General features: G+C 40.4%; 2 protein-coding genes across 3 annotated transcripts; one reads left to right on the top strand and one right to left on the bottom strand.

The window, feature by feature from the left end:
* The first annotated feature begins 191 nt into the window (after positions 1 to 191).
* On the top strand, positions 192 to 4727 carry smid (nuclear valosin-containing protein-like smid). Of its 2 annotated transcripts, none has more exons than XM_067757334.1 (11): positions 192 to 350; positions 526 to 649; positions 766 to 854; positions 949 to 1132; positions 1217 to 1420; positions 1502 to 1935; positions 2003 to 2508; positions 2589 to 3546; positions 3615 to 3944; positions 4017 to 4235; positions 4296 to 4727. In XM_067757334.1, exons 1-11 carry the CDS (start codon positions 294 to 296, stop codon positions 4365 to 4367), a joined length of 3177 nt encoding a protein of 1058 aa, XP_067613435.1. In that variant the 5' UTR covers positions 192 to 293; the 3' UTR covers positions 4368 to 4727. The 2 variants fall into 2 exon arrangements, with proteins under 2 accessions (XP_067613435.1, XP_067613434.1); XM_067757333.1 differs by having other exon boundaries at positions 1217 to 1441.
* An 823-nt stretch (positions 4728 to 5550) lies between these two features.
* Positions 5551 to 13111, bottom strand: LOC137253720 (carboxypeptidase B1). The gene is made up of 3 exons (XM_067791126.1): positions 12062 to 13111; positions 6136 to 6240; positions 5551 to 6069 (listed from the first exon to the last, which is right to left on the bottom strand). The coding sequence occupies exons 1-3, from the start codon at positions 12862 to 12864 to the stop codon at positions 5724 to 5726; spliced, it is 1254 nt and encodes a 417-aa protein (XP_067647227.1). The 5' UTR covers positions 12865 to 13111; the 3' UTR covers positions 5551 to 5723.
* Positions 13112 to 16997: the final 3886 nt, after the last annotated feature.

Raw genomic sequence — 16997 nt, 5'->3', positions numbered from 1 at the left:
AAATGGAACACGTAATTCAACAATTTTTGCAGGGTAGTAGCGATGATCGATATTTCACTATCAGTGATTACTTTGCCGCTATCACTATTTTAGTAGTAGAATTTCATGCTGAAGGAAAATCGCCAATCACTGATATATTTGGATATTAATAGCTATCGCTATTAGCGATTTTTCATTCACGGCGATGCAATCGCCAATAGCGAAATATCGTTCCATCACTAGCAGCGGGCGTCGGGACTTTTACTTGGTCAATCGTTTATAATTGTTCAGTATCGTAATAAAAAAGCATTATAATGAAGAAAAACAAGCCTATGCTCCACGATCCGCATATTATTAATCGTGTTAAACAGGTATTATAGCTAAATGAAAGTTTTTAATATGTGTACCAACAATTATAATTATCGGCGACATCATTGAGGTTATGTTTGTCAGTGCCATTTTTTAGCGTTCTTTACGCGGCTATAAGGAATTAACATGCATATGTTTTCTTTTTGATTTATACAATCAATACTATTTCTATTACAGTATCTTGAGGAAAATGTAGACAAGAAATTTTTGGATGTCAGCGTGATGACTAGGCAGCTGATGGAACGCTATCCGGAGTATACGCGTCGTAAACAAGCACCATTTCGAGCTCTAGTTGAACAGGGTGAGTACTGTGTGATTTATGTACTTGGCTTGACATGCATACATATCCAAATGTATATCACATCATCCTTGAATATGCAAAAATTATTCAATTAACTCGTTTTTACTACTTAACAGCGTATCGCATTGTTTCGCACAGTTATGGTTTGGAAAGTCAGCCTTCAAGCGGGGATGAATCTGATGGTTCTGATCTAGAAGTAATGGACGTAAGTATGCGGAATATTATATCAATGATGGTTATTATGTTACAGACGGAGTTATGTATGTTTATAATGTCCGTTAAACTTTTTTGTTACTAAGGACTCTGCATCCAGTAATTTGATGAATAATTTAATGAATAGCCTATATCAAAAACCGAAGGACAATAGTAACGCCCCAAAGTCAGCAACAGCAAACAAACAGACCGCTGGCGAAGCTATTGATATTAGTAGTGATGACGATAGTGTGGATGATAATTGTACCAATGGAAAACCTGATGGCACAAGTAAGTGAAATGTAGTAGATAAAATTTTATTTTCCTTTGAAATAGTATATTTAATTAAAACTTCAATTCAATTTTAAAAAATAGATGCCACCGCTGCTAATAGTAAAAAATCCCTTTCTGGAATTATATTAAATAAAATTAAAGATGACTCTACCAAGGGATCGTCTAGTACAGTAACTACAGATGCAATTGGCAGTGCTGGGTCTGTAACAGCAACTGGAGCACATAAGCGCCACGAATTTCCGGAATCTTCTGATCAACAAAACCAACAACAACCGAATAAAAAGCGTAAGTTGCTGTTGAACGGAGGTATTAGTATATCTCCACAATATACGAACGAAAATTTGAATGCATACTTAATATTATTAGAAAAGAACGATAGGGCTTCGTCTCAACCATATGATAGAAATGACCAACATACACAACAATACCGTCAACAACAACAGCAACAATTGCAACATCAACAAAATCAACGTTGGAATCGTTTATCCAATTACCAACAACAACAGCAGCAGCAACAACAACAAAATAACGATGCCGGACCATTTTCAACTGTTGCTTCCAATCAAATTAATCAACAACGGCAACGTAAATTCAAGAAAGAGGTAGTACTACGTAAATCGCGTGAAACTTTTCAAGATATTGGTGGTATGGAGAAAACTTTAAAAGAACTTTGCGAATTATTAATGCATATAAAAGCACCGGATATATATTTTGTTTTGGGTTTAATGCCACCTCGTGGTTTATTATTGCACGGACCACCTGGATCTGGAAAAACGTTACTTGCGCATGCAATTGCTGGGGTATATATACATGCAATTTATAAACGTAAACTTTTATTTTATATATACTACCAAATTTTCTTTACAGCAATTAAATTTGCCATTAATAGAGGTTGCTGCTACAGAATTAATAGCTGGCGTCTCGGGTGAATCTGAAGAACGTATACGCGATGTATTCGAGCAAGCGGCAATTTATGCACCTAGCGTTTTATTTATTGATGAAATTGATGCTATCTCATCGAATCGTTCGTTTGCACAAAAAGATATGGAACGTAGAGTTGTGTCACAATTGATAAGTTGTTTGGATAATCTGAAATTAACCGAAGACGGACAAAGCGTTTTAGTTATAGGTGCAACCACACGACCTGATGTATTAGATCCGGCTCTACGACGTGTTGGACGTTTCGATCATGAAGTTGCTATAGGCATACCAACACGTAAGGATCGCAAAGATATATTAACGATTATTTGTTATGGTCTCTCGATCGAGCCGAAATGTGATTTCGATAAAATAGCAGAACTAACACCGGGTTATGTTGGTGCTGATCTCTTGGCATTAGTTTCACGTGCTGCAACAATTGCTGTGAAGAGAAAGTATGGTTTGCGTAGAATTAAAAAACACATAGTTGTTAAATAAAATCAAAATCAATTTCTAACTATTTTGTTTATTATAGATGTGCAGAATGCATACGCGCTTTCCAATTAGAATCACAACGCAACATAACTATAGTTGATTTAGACGATGAAGCCGATGAGGGTACAGATGTTAATAGCAAACAAGTTGAACAAAAGAAAACCGGAAAATTGGCCAAGGATAAAAAGCAAAATAAAACAGTCGAGGAAGAAATAGTTGTTGTGGGAGAAAAATCTGATGATCCCAAAAGGGACTCCAATGAGGTTTCTGCAGATGCTGAGGAAAACGTCGAAAACAGTACTAATGGTACAGCAGCAAAAGCAGAAGAAACAGACAAAACACCTAAAAAGGGTTCAGAAGCAATGGATGTTGATGAAGTTGTAAATGAAGAAACAAAAGAAGATGCCAGTAAAACCGAGGAAGAAAATGCTGAAAAGAAAGATGAAAATGTCCAAATGGCGGATAGTACTGGAAAAGAATTGGACGGATCAGATGAAGCCACAAAAGACGCAAATAAAAAAACAGAAACTGCAAACGCAACTGCAGCAGATAAGACATCTGCTAATGATGTTCGTGAGGCCGCTGATACCATTGATCCCCAAAACATTTCAGAACCATCACTCCTTGAACTTTTAAACTGGTTGGAAAATCCGCCCGCAGATTTAACATGCGCCTCAGATTTTTGTATAACATTAGATGACTTTTTTGAGGCTGTAAAAGTCGTGCAACCATCATCGAAACGTGAAGGCTTTATAACCGTGCCGGATGTAACGTGGAACGATGTAGGAGCATTGCAAGATATACGGGAAGAGTTGCAGCTGGCGGTTTTGGCACCTGTAAAATTCCCCGAAAAGTTAATTACATTAGGATTGACAGCACCTTCTGGTGTGCTGTTGTGTGGACCACCTGGTTGTGGTAAAACACTGCTTGCTAAAGCTATAGCCAATGAGGCTGGAATAAATTTTATATCTGTTAAGGGACCCGAATTAATGAATATGGTAGGAATAGACAACTTTAAAACACACGGTGTAAAATATTAACTAAATGCTTGTGTTTTTTCTTTTAGTATGTTGGCGAAAGTGAGCGAGCAGTGCGTGCATGCTTTCAACGTGCACGTAATTCAGCCCCTTGTGTTATCTTCTTCGATGAGTTTGATTCGTTATGCCCGAAACGTTCCGATGGCAATGAAAGTGGTGCGGGTACACGCGTAGTAAATCAATTGCTTACAGAAATGGATGGCGTTGAGGAGCGCAAAGGCGTGTATATTTTAGCGGCGAGTAATCGACCTGATATAATAGATCCAGCTATATTACGTCCTGGACGTTTAGACACAATACTGTATGTAGGCCTGCCGCAAAAGGAGGAACGAATTGAAATACTTAAAGCGACAACGAAGGTGAGGATTCTTTTTTTTTGAGTTTGATATATATATAGATTTTTCATAAATTTTTGCTTGTTTACATTTTAGAATCGCACAAAACCTGAATTAGCTGAAGATGTTGATTTCGTTGCTTTATCTGACAGCACGGATGGTTATACTGGTGCTGATTTAGCTGGTCTGGTACGGCAAGCTTCCATGGTAGCTTTAAAAGAGTCAATACATAATCCAGAATCCACAGACTTACATGTACGAAAGAAACATTTCGATTACGCACTGAAATTGGTGCGACCTTCAGTTACAGTGCAGGTAAGACAGCGCATATTGGAATCAAAAAATTTATTAAACAAATTTTTTTTTTTATTTTAGGATCGTAAAACTTATGAAAAATTGCGTTTGAAATATGCAGCACCCAGAAATACAGCAGAATGTGCTGAATAAATATTATAAATATAGGAAAAACAATTAGTTCGTTGTAGTCAACGATAACAAAATACTATAGCTCTACTACATATTCATGTACTCACATAAAAAACGCCAGTTTTTCCTACCCACATAATTTTCACGTATCCAAGTACATTACAGGACAACAACATTTAAGGGAGAGCAAATTTTAAGTATCCTGTTTTTATCACAAAAAGTTTTTTACTTTATTCTGTCAAGCGTTAAAATATACTCGTAAATATAAATAAAAAAAAACTATGCATGTTGAACTTAAAATATATTCGAAAAAAGAAAATCAGAATTTTTCTTGAAATATATTAAAAAATGGTCATAATAAAATTTGCAAGACTCACAAAACATTGAAAACATTTTACTTTCTCTTATTACATTTTAGCAGTAGTTAAGACGAATTCATACAAGGTGATGGCAAAGCGAATTCAACCAATTTGCCGTGCAGAAGAATGTCAAAAGCAAATTTTCATTGATTTCGATTAACTGACAAGGCGTTGCATGAAAAAAAAAATAATAATAAAAAAGAAGCAATCTGCTGTTGGGATAACAATACCTGGTACTGAATTCGCCTTGGAAGTAATCATATAAAACTTCTTCATTATCAGACAAAGAGTTAGATGCTTCAGATTTATGTCCAACGAAACATTGTTAACTCAACTAACAAAAATCCTAATCAAAAAATTCAAAATTTGATAGGAGAAGCAAGAACATTTAGGCTGTTAAAAAGGTCTCATATTCGCCTTAATCAAATTTTTTATTATGGGCAACTATGGAAACTCAAATCTTATAATTTTGCATTCTTGTGAATGGCCCAATTTTATTTCCATATTACTTGCAAGCAGATATGAATATTTAAAAGTGACATAATTCCATCGTTTGTTTGTGATTGTCTAATTTAATATATTATACCAAAATCTATGAAAAGGGAGGTTTCGGAAAAAGCAGTTGGTTGGGCCTTTGTGAATTAAGTTACCGATATGAAAATTCAGTACATATGCCGACCGATAAAGATACCAACTCATGCAAATACACATGTGTTTATAAAATGGGCGTATATAAAATAAAAACAATAAAAAAATACCATGACCGACCATCGATTTTCTTTAGTACTTCAAAATATTACTTATTTTATTACCTTTTAAATACATGGTACATATGCATTGTAAAATCGTACGCTAATGTGTCAACTTAAAACAGAAACACATTTTTCAGAAAAGATATTCAGATGTGCTGCAGAAGTTTTCAGATTTTATAGATATTTTATGTTTATTATTTTGCATATATATACTGAGATCATACGGTTTTTAGTGAGCGCTATTAAGATCTATATGGCCGTTATAATTACTTTTTTAAACCTTTTACAGGCACTTGCGCTGTATTGCATTGATTTGAAATATTTGCTACTGTTGGCATTGGTTCCTGCTGTTTGTCATTGATGCTTTTACACAGTTTACTATTGGCCAATATAGCTGCTTGTAGATTTAAAAATGGTGGCATTAGATCATATGCCGTTTTACACATTTCACGTATACCAAACCAAGATTCATGACCAATGGAACTAATTGATTCTGCTGGCGGTTGGAAACCCAAGTCGTGTGATGGCAATTCCATTACCAATGATAGGGGTACATTAATGACACCGAAGGCATAGTCGACAATCGAACCGGTTATATGACGTTTGCTTAATCTAATAAATTTGTATGACGAAAAAGAATGTTAAAAAACTAAATTATTTACGATATCAACAACAAACTTTGCTATGCTTCCGACTCGATAATGTCTTCCATTGTAGGATTTGATAGCTTTGCGTCCGGCTAAGGCCAACCTTTCCAAAGTTTGCCATGATTCGGGAAGCTGTCTGCAATAAAAGTTGAAGGAACTGTACTTAAGCAACGTTAAAATAGTTGTGCCTGATTTGGAACCCGAAACCTAATTCCGGCCAGTCTAACCTCGTTTAATGACCGCTATACAAAACACTAAGTACTGTGATATGACGACATGCACTTGGATTGCCTAAACCCGTAATAAGGGCACAGTTCCTGTAAGGCTGGTTGATGATCTCGTGCATGGCTGACACAACTAATAACTTCGTGCATGGCTGACACAACTAATAACTTTTGCTGTTGTTGTTGTAGCGATTAAGACGCTCCCCGAAGGTTTTGGAGAGTGTTATCGATGGCGATGATTCTTTTCCGGATATAGATCTGGCACGTTCCGTACCGATCATCTCGCAACGATTTAATATGATAACAATCTTATAGGCCATCCCGTCCCCATGGGAAACCTGGAGTCGCCAGAGCCTCGCCTGTTGAAGAAAGAGGATTCGCCACGGGTAGGTGAGCTTGATGCTTGGGTTGGAGAAGCTATAAATTGTGCTGGCAACCCGTGAAAGGGTTGACACCACGGCTCCGAAATGCGCTTATCTTTTGGCCACACTACAGTAGAAATCACAATGCGCTTTTGTCCTCTGCCTAGTTCATTCTGCGTCCTGTATGCATTCCCATTCCGGGTCCATGCCCTTATAGTCTTTCCAACATTTCATTGCATTCTGGCATCACATGCTTCTAAATTAGGCCTTGGCAGTGATAGCAGATGTAGGAAGTGCGGATTGGAGGAAACGATCGAGCACGTTTTATACTAGTGCCTTGCGCTCGCCCCACTAAGAGTCCAGTTATAAGGAGTGGCAAAGCTATCAGATCTAGAAGCTTATAGTCTTTGCAAAGAGGAATGAGTTATTTAAAACGTAGGTTCTGGATTCGGATTGGGTTTTCCAATTTGGTGGTTGAGCAAACTTTTCGTAATTCTATGGACTCATTCAGTCTATGTGAGGTCCTCACGGGCCTCCGTGGTTTGGTGGTAGGGGGCTGCACCCATTACACCGAGGATCCACGTTCAAAGTCCGAACAAAGCAACATATAACAAATTATTTCAATTGAAAAAAAGTTTTCCTAACCGGGGACACTCCACGGCAGTGGTTTGGCAAACATTCTCGAGTGCATTTCTCCCACGAAGGGCCTCCGTCAAAATACATCTGCTTGCAGATGCCGTTCGAAATCGGCATAAAACACGTAGGCCCCGTCACTTCCCAAGGCAGTCGGTTCTATGTACCGGAGCGACTCGGGATTTTTACCGATCAGGGACTGTCATTTCAGTGTGACCCCATCAAATTTGTTTCGTCCCTCCCACAAATTGTCATCCTCCCAGCAGCTCCTTGCAGCAGGACTGCTCCATATTCTCTTACTCCGGGAAGGCATCGAATCCAATGCGGGTCCGTCTCCTGACCCCGGTCCTGAGAAATGGTTTTGCTCCATCTGCCGGAAAAGAATCTTTTTAGGACGGTCATACTCTGTTCAGTGTGTCTCGTGCAAGGGATGGTTGCATCGGACAGGTTGTTCTGGGCTTGATCTCAAAACCCAACGTCCACGTAACTTTTATAAATCTTTTGTGGCTCCTTGCTGTTCACGCCCAAGGGCGTCCCGTAGTCTACACCTAAGCGCCCCCCCCCCCCCCCCCCCTCCCCCCCTACCTTCCAGCAACCCCGCTGCTCTGCAAGCCACAACAAGTACCCGCTGCTGCTCGCGCCCCACGGCGCCAACAACTCAAACAGCTGATACCACTCATAACTACTACCTTCGTAGTAGAGTTGGTAGCACTGCTGAGCATCAGCCCCTGCCCCCTTCTTCGCCCCCCCCCCCCCCCCCCCCCCCCCCCCCCTCTTTTCCGGCAGCAATCGTGCAGGTCAGGGAAACAGACTCTTAGTCCCTACCTCCGTTTGCACCGTCTGCCAGCACAGAATATATAGGTTTGCGACATCCGCCCAATGCAGCTCCTGCCTTGGGTGGTGCCACTTTCCTAGATGTTCTGGTCTCCGCGACGGCAACCCCACGACGGGTTTCATCGCGCCATGTTGCCAGGTCGCAAACCCAAATCATCCGGGTACCCCAAATTTTTGCCCAAGGACGCCCAGTCCCTGGGCCACAACAGCAATTGCGTCCTGGCCTTCCACAACCCAGGCGTAGTCACCCGTCACTTACCCCCAGAGTGGCGACGTCTCCTCTTATGCACTTCAGAATTCTGCAGTTAAACTGTAATGGACTAACTGGGAAGATTACGGAGATAGTCGATTTCATGAAGCGGCACAACATCCGCATTGCTGCGATTCAAGAGACTAAACTCACAGCAAGATCTGCATTGCAGACCTGCTCTGGGTATAACGTCCACAGGAAAGACCGCGAGAGCGGAAATGGAGGCGGTCTCGCGTTCATCATACACCACTCTGTGCAATATTATATATTTGATCCTGGCATCGACCGCAGGGACAATGTCTTAGAACGTCAAGGCCTATCTGTCCGGTCAGGCGATGCAAACTTAGAAATCATCAACATCTACATTCCTCCTGCCACCTGTTGCCCCAGTGGATACCGCCCTAATATCAGGACCTTACTCACTGGCACCAATCGCATTATCTTAGGCGATTTCAATACCCATCATGATCTATGGCATTCAAACTTGCGGGCGGACAGTAGGGGTGAGATGTTGGCGGATCAAATAGAAGAAACGACGTTCTGCACAATAAACGGAGACGCCCCCACACGTATGGTAGGAAGCTGTCACAGCTCGCCAGATATCTCAATAGTGAGCGCAGAACTCGTAAACTGCGTCAACTGGCAGCCGATGGTAACATTGGCATCCGCCACCTGCCCATACTTATTTCGCTTGAGCGTACCGCCGACTCCATCGTCACTGAAAAACGCACTTTCATACACTTCAAAAAAGGAAAGTGGGAAGAATATAAATCCTTTACAGACAGCCGCTTTGCTGCCCTCCCTACCCCGACTGATGCCCGCCAAGGGGAGCGTGCCTTCCGTAAGGTCATTAAATCCGCCTCGGCACATTTCATTCCCGCCGGGAGAATTCCCGAAATCCGGCCCACTTCCCGGCGGAGGCCGCAAACTTAGCGAGAGAACGTGACCTTATAAGACAGCTTGATCCAGGCGACCCCCAAATAAGGGATATAAACCAACGCATCATATTGCTTGTGGATGAACACAAGCGGGCGAAATGGGCGAGCACCTAAGAGGTTGTAACCTCTCTACCGGTGTGGGTAAACTTTGGTCCACCGTAAAGTCCCTATCGAATCCGACTAAGCACAAAGCCAAAGTTTCCATCGCCTTTGGCGACAAAGTGCTGTCGGACGCGAAAAAATGCGCGAGCGCTTTCTGCCGACAATATATAATGCATCCTACGGTCGACAAAGATAGACGGAGAGCCAATAGACACGCACATAAACACAAATTCAGCGCGTCACCAATCACCATCACCGCTAAAGAGGTTGAGGACGCCATTGGTCGTGCTAAACCATCCAAAGCAGTGGGCCCAGACGGCATAGCCATGCCGATGCTTAAAAGCCTAGGGAAAGAGGGTTTCAAATATTTAGCGCATGTCTTCAATCTGCCTCTTTCCACCTTTGTCATACCTGAGAAATGGAAAATGGCCAAGGTGGTCCCGCTACTAAAGCCTGGGAAACCAGCTGACATAGGTGAGTCGTATCGTCCGATATCTCTCCTATCGCCAGTGGCAAAGACGCTTGAAGCCATTTTGCTCCCTTATTTCCAAGCAAATTTGCAGCTAGCCCCTCATCAGCATGGCTTCAGAAAACTCCATAGCACTACCACCGCGCTAAATTCCATTAGCACCCAGATAAATTGCGGTTTAAATCAATACCCCCACCATAGAACAGTACTCGTAGCGCTAGACCTATCAAAAGCTTTTGATACGGTCAACCATGGCTCGTTACTGCAGGACCTTGAAGGGTCTACCCTTCCCCATGTCTTAAAAGGTGGACGGCAAATTATCTGGGTGGTCGGCAGGCATCGGTGCAATTTAGAAACGAAACATCAAAACCAAGGAGAATTAAACAAGGAGTGCCACAGGGTGGTGTCCTATCCCCACTTTTGTTTAATTTCTACATATCTAAGATACCTTCACCACCGGAAGGAGTCACAATCGTTTCCTACGCCGATAACTGCACAATAATGGCCACAGGCCCAGGCCCAAAGATCGATGCGCTATGCAATAAAATAAACGGCTACCTCCCTGATCTCTCCAGTTTTTTCGCCTCGCGAATCCTGGCATTATCACCGACTAAATCTTCCGCGACCTTATTTACAACATGGACGTCCCAAATGTCGACCATTTTAAACATCCACGTCGATGGCACTACGCTACCGACTGTCCTACACCCCAACATCTTGGGTGTGACGTTTGATCAGGATCTACATTTTGCTGAGCACGCAGCCGCAATTGTTCCGAGAATTCAGAGCCGTAACAAAATCCTCAAATCCCTCGCTGACAGTACTTGGAGAAAAGATAAAGAAACGCTCATGACTACATACAAAGCAATTAGCCAGCCGATTACGTGCTACGCGTCACCCATATGGTCGCCAAGCCTAAAAATCACCCACTGGAAGAAACTACAGGCCTGCCAAAATACTGCTCTCAGAATCGCCACGGGCTGTCTTCTTATGTCCCCAGAACACCATCTGCATAATGAGGCGAGAATACTCCCCATCAGGGAGAGAAATGAGATGCTGACCAAACAGTTCCTGTTGAATACCCAGAAACCTGGGCATCCCAACAGACATCTGATTGATGAACCAGCACCGCCTAGGGGCTTAAGGAGTCATCTCCGTAAGCATTTTGAGGAAATACGGCACCTGAGAACCCAGCCGTATGAAGTGAAAAAACACAAGCAGGTCCTTGGTGAACTCCATAAACAGGCGTCGGACCGTTATGCCGGGAATTGCCCGGTGAATCCATTACTTAAAGTAAATTATCCAAAACTTGCGGAAGAGGAACGCATACTCCCCAGGGAAACGCGTGTCACTCTTGCTCAACTTCGTTCTGGATACTGTAACAGGTTAAACTCTTACCTATCCAGAATCAACCCCGACATACAAAATGTATGCCCCGCTTGCAATGTGTCCCCACATGACACCAACCATCTCTTCAATTGTAATGTGGAACCAACGCCTCTAACACCCCTTTCCTTATGGTCCACCCCTGTTGAAACGGCAAGTTTCCTTGGACGCCCGTTAGAGGATATTGATGACAATTTGTGATCGGTCGCGGCTATTAGGTGGGGCAAGCATTGCTACAACAACAACAACAACGTAGGCCCCGTTGCGCTCACTTATAGTACAACTCAAAAAGTAGCACGACCCAAATTGGAAGATAAGCTTGGCCCAAATCTTCTCGAAGGTATAGCGGAATAAATTTTTTTTAACCCTTAGATTGGATTTATGTAAATTCTACCCTGGCTTAATTATATGGTTGGCTCATCTCATCAACTGATTTTATTTTTTTCATTTCACTGGTATAGGGATCGTCAAAAGAAGATGGAAAACGCAAAATGTAACCAATACATTGACAATTATCTACTGCCGTGGTGGCCAATTTTTTATAAAAAAATTGCTTCACATCACTTTAAGTTATTTTTTTTAGTAAATGCATCTAATTTAGCGCCTTTATTTTCACACAAGAATTGCAAAATTATATGTTTTTTCTCCATTCCATTTGCCTAACACCAACACGCAGATTTTGACAATCTGAACAAAGATATGTTGGTGCTGTAGAGATGAGCCAACCATATAGTTGATCCATGAATTATACCTACTCACTGACAATATCCCCATGGATACATAATACTCTGTGCATATGAGTGTAACGACAAGAAGAACAATAAATTTGATTTAAACTTCAACAGCAAATTACGCATAGCACGAGTTTCGGGTTCCGAAAAAGGTTTCACACCCTTAAACGTATTACGACTCATTTTCGAAGGACCCGCTTCCCAGTGAAAATCGTAATTTCTATTACAATCGGTACCAATGTGACGTGAATGCCTTATTGGACGACGATTTTTACGCCAACGACGATTCTTCGTTAACGTATACTCATAACCATCTGGATTTGTTACCGGTACAATAATGAAGCGTAGCTTACGTAATAAATCATAATTACGTAAATGTTTCTCGGTCAGTTGATAGATACAGTTAAGAGCCACCGATATACTCATCCATTCACGAGCATGTGTACCACCTTCAATGAATACATAATTACGAATATTTGTTGCATTATGCAAATTAGCACGCATCGGCACTAACATCGTATTTCCGATCATATTTTCTACAATCAAATGACGTGAACGTTCACGTTCCATTGTTGTCACATTACGTTCGCTATACCAATCGATTTCGATGGCTTTCATTGCGCGTTTCTCATACGTTAACCCCAGGAAATGGACTTGTACGAAACTATAACGATTTTGTAGATATTCCAAATACAAATTAATATCAGTGTGATGCAAATAGCCATGGAGTACGTCGGGACGTGGAACGATGAGCTTTTTGAATTTCGAAAATGAGGAGGCGGCTTTTTTGGCGCGTTTTTTTGTGGCGCGTTTCTTCAAATGGAGTGGCATTCTTAAGGTGGTCGTAGAAATTGCGGGTGGCACTACGAGAAGCTCACGAACTATAAACGGTGGAGTCAAACTTTTTTTTTAATTTTGAAATAATTTTTTTTTTACACTTAAAATTTTTTAGTTTATATTAAAATTAGTTGTTAGTCACAAAATTTAACAAATTATTTGTTACGGGCAGATAAAATTTAGAATTTCCAATTATAACCACATAAATAAAAAAAAAAAAGAAACTTGAAATTTCACGAGAAAATATTTCTTTCACTTTCACCACAAAAAATTAATTGAAAAATGAAAGGAAAAGTGATAACAAATTGGTAAGAAAAGATGTTTCCAAATTACAAAACAAAAACTTCAAAACTTTTTTTTGAAAAAGTAGTTTTACAAATGTGTTTGGTGTGCGAGTTGACTGCTCGCTCTGTAAGTTGCGCAGCGAATGTGCGGTTAAGCAAGCTCAGAATGTGGGGTTTTTTGGTTAAATATGTTAGACCCACTTTTACAGTTGTTCCACATAATACACACTCACGCGACAAATATCAAAATAACCTTGCAATAAAACAACAAACTACTAATTCCTAAAGAGATTAGTATACAACGGTACCGTAGTCGAATTTCAGAAGGACCAGGGCGCTCAAAGGACCGCTCCCAATTACCGTGCGGGTAGGGATGGAAAAATGTGTAATACTGCATCTACCGTCGCTACAACGGTACGTTCGTGGTCTAAGAATTGACACCACAACGGGACCGCTATCGCATTTCTTCACAGTGGCTTATTTTGTTGCCACGAGCAAGCAGAACGACAATAGGGCCATGCGATATACATATGTACAATCGTAGCCGCCATAAGGAGGGATGCGCAATTCGGAGCCAAGGCGTTGGTTTTGCGATAGGAAACTGACAGACTCACGTCTGCGATTGAGCGTGTTGCTGGAGTCTCCATCAAGGTAACGCTTTCCAATATAAAATTTGGTTGCGGCTAGGTACCAATGGATAGTATGATAGCAGTGGATAAAAAATATATATATAAGGCGCGATAACCTCGTCTAAATTGGGGGGACGGGACCTACATGTTTTATGCCGACTACGAACGACATCTGCAAGGCAGATGACTTCACTTAGAAGCTTTTCATTGCATAAATACACTCGGAGTGCTTGCCAAATCACTGCCGAGGGGTGACCCTGCTTAGAAAAACTTTCTTCTAAAGGTAAGGACTACTTTAATGAGATACTAGAAGGCTATATAGTCGGAATATTTACTCTATACGATATAACAACTCCTAACAGGTTGAGGTTGACTAACTCCGACGCTGCTGGGAAAATACAGTCTGTACCATGACTCCACCGCGGCTCGAAACATAGTAACAGTCAGTACAAGGTTTCAGATTAAAAATATATACTAAGCTACTTGTCTGGTTTTTAATAACATAATAGCCAATGTCGAAGTAGGTATACCCCTGGGGGTGGCCAAGGGAGTTATTCGAGATTTTTATGTGCACAAAGCCCGACAAAATTGGAAAAGCACCGCGGGTTGTGTGATTTCAAAAGCCATTTGGCCAGACTACAACGAAAGAAAAACAAGGTATCTGCTGGGGAGATCCAGGGCCGACAACCATAGACTTAGTCTGCACTGGTCACTGGGCTTTAGGCACACATGCGGAAAAGATGGATATTCCGCACAATGAACACTGCAGAAGTTGTAAGGACATAGATGAAAAAGAGACTGTCGAGCATTTTCTGTGTAAATGCCCGGCTCTGGCTAGAACCCGTTTAAGATCATTCGGGAGCCCTTTTTTGGAAGATCTAGGAAGATTAGCGGAAATAGGGATGGCAAACATTCTTGATTTTATAAACAACTCAGGTTCGCTGTAAAACATATCCATGTAGTACTCAGTAGGTTCAGACGAGTTTTATGGCATCAAAACGGCTTTTCATTAGCTACTTGGGCGACCATGGTCGCAGCCATTATACCTACCTAACTAATAACAGAACACGAAACCAAACCATTCACGTTGTGAGGCAAAATACCACTGCAAAAATATCGACTCAGACCATAACTTTGAGTCAGCCACGATACGCACACGTCTATGTGCATGTAGTAACAGAAGAAAATTTTGCTGATGAGAATCTGTTCAAGGCACATACAGCTGATAATTACTTCACAACCAGCGTTGCCATATATTTTTTTCCCAAGTCGTCAGACGCCGCCCAAAAAATCGTCAAAAATCGTTATATCTATGGCAACAACCAAAGTTGAGTTAGTACGAAGTTGGGTTATTACCAGGCGACGTACGACTGTATTCACCGGAAACCAAAATGAGATCACAGGATTTCATTCAACAATATTACATTTTAAAGCGCTTTTCTGAAAATTGTCTTGATTGTTATTTTTTGTTGCCACATACAACATATAAAATCGTTTTCAATTCATTTCGTTTTATTTTATAAATAATAACGTCTTAAAAGATAAATTTTGTATTACATACAAAAGGTACTTGTTTTCAGTAATTTTAGCAATTATTATTTTTTTTTCTTTGAGCTCAAATCGAACTTCCTATATCATTTTAGTTTCTTAGTTATACATTTTCGCGTTCATTTTTTTAGCATATTTATTTGCGGTTCAATATTATGACAGGAAAAGTTATTCAATTTTAAATAATCGCTAGCAATATTCCTTTTAAGGTATCAGTTTCCAGACGGTTTCGAATTTTTGTTTTGTTTAAATTTATTTTAGAAAAAATTCGTTCTACATTCGCTGAAGAGTGTGGGAAGCACATTACATATGCATCGAATGTACATAAATTAGAAAAAGCGTATGTAGAGTCAGCTCTTTTGATAGTAGAAGTAGTTTTCCAAAAAACTTCTGAGGGAAACTTAGAAATGCCTTCAAAATAGAGGAACTACGGCATTTGTGGTATAGCGTTTAGTTTTTGGGTAATTTTGACCTAACCAAAAGTCCAATTCACTTCTTTTTCGTCACATTTTGTTTGGTGAAATATCATCTATAGCGTACTTTATCAAAAAGTTGTATACCACCATCAGTTTACAATTTATAAGACGAAATTCGGGTGAGCCCGAAATTCCGCTTCACCAAAAATTGGCGGGTAATGTGGTACGCAAACGTAGGCTAATTTGGTATAATATATCATTTAACCCGAATAATAACCAGATCAGTTTTACTAAAAAAAAATTTTATATAACTTCTTTTAAAATTTACCCATTTTATTAATAAAAGATAAATAGCTTCTCAAAAGATAAAATAAAATGCCTCCTTGGCTCGTTGATATTAAAAATGAATAAGTTTTTGGAAATATCAAAACTGCTTAAAACCTTCAATTTGTGCAAGACTCGCAAATAAAAATTGGATTGGCACTATAAACAAGCACCCTATTCTGATATATTTCTTTCGTCCTTGCATAACTTTTCACAAAAGGAGCAAATTGCTCCGTCTGGAGGCATTTCAACACAATCCCCTTGGTTCGATTCTGCGTAGACGACGCTTACTTCGGAGTCACTGGTTGATTCTTCACATTCAGCTTTTCTAGCTTTCGCTGCTGGGTTTTTGAAGGTTCCTTTTCTATTTTAATTTTTGGCTTCACTTTTTCCTGGATCTTCCGAATGCTTTCTTCCAACTGATTCTTATATGGTGATTTTGTTAATACTGTCGCTTTTGACTTTCTTTCTCTTCCGGTAGCAACTGGCTTTCTAATCCTTGGCAATGGTAAAATCTGCCATGGTGAAACGACTCCTTTACTGGTTTATGCCACAGGTTCTGGAGAAGTCACTCGATCTGTATTAGATGTCGGTGAAGTTAGAAGAGTACGTCCAGTATACGAAGTTGCATTAGTTTGCTCGGAAACTTACGAGTTTTCGGCAGTTACGTGCTCATACATATCATTTGCAGCAATATAGTCTGCATCAGTAAAAATATTTCTATCGAATGGGTATATCAGTACATCTGAAACCGTTAACTGCAACCTGGCCAGTCTGAACCTTATAATACGCTTTGGAAAAGAGGCCAACTAAATCGAATTGAGTAACTTTTCGTCCATTTTCTCTCATAAAACGCTTTAATTCGTTAATGTAATAAGTCTTGAGTGGGCTCATGAATGCTCTGTCTAGCGGTTGAATTGTATGAG

The sequence above is a fragment of the Eurosta solidaginis genome, chromosome 5 (genome assembly GCF_040869045.1).
Source record: "Eurosta solidaginis isolate ZX-2024a chromosome 5, ASM4086904v1, whole genome shotgun sequence".
Classification (NCBI taxonomy): domain Eukaryota; kingdom Metazoa; phylum Arthropoda; class Insecta; order Diptera; family Tephritidae; genus Eurosta; species Eurosta solidaginis.
This window is presented reverse-complemented; position numbering and strand designations above follow the sequence as displayed.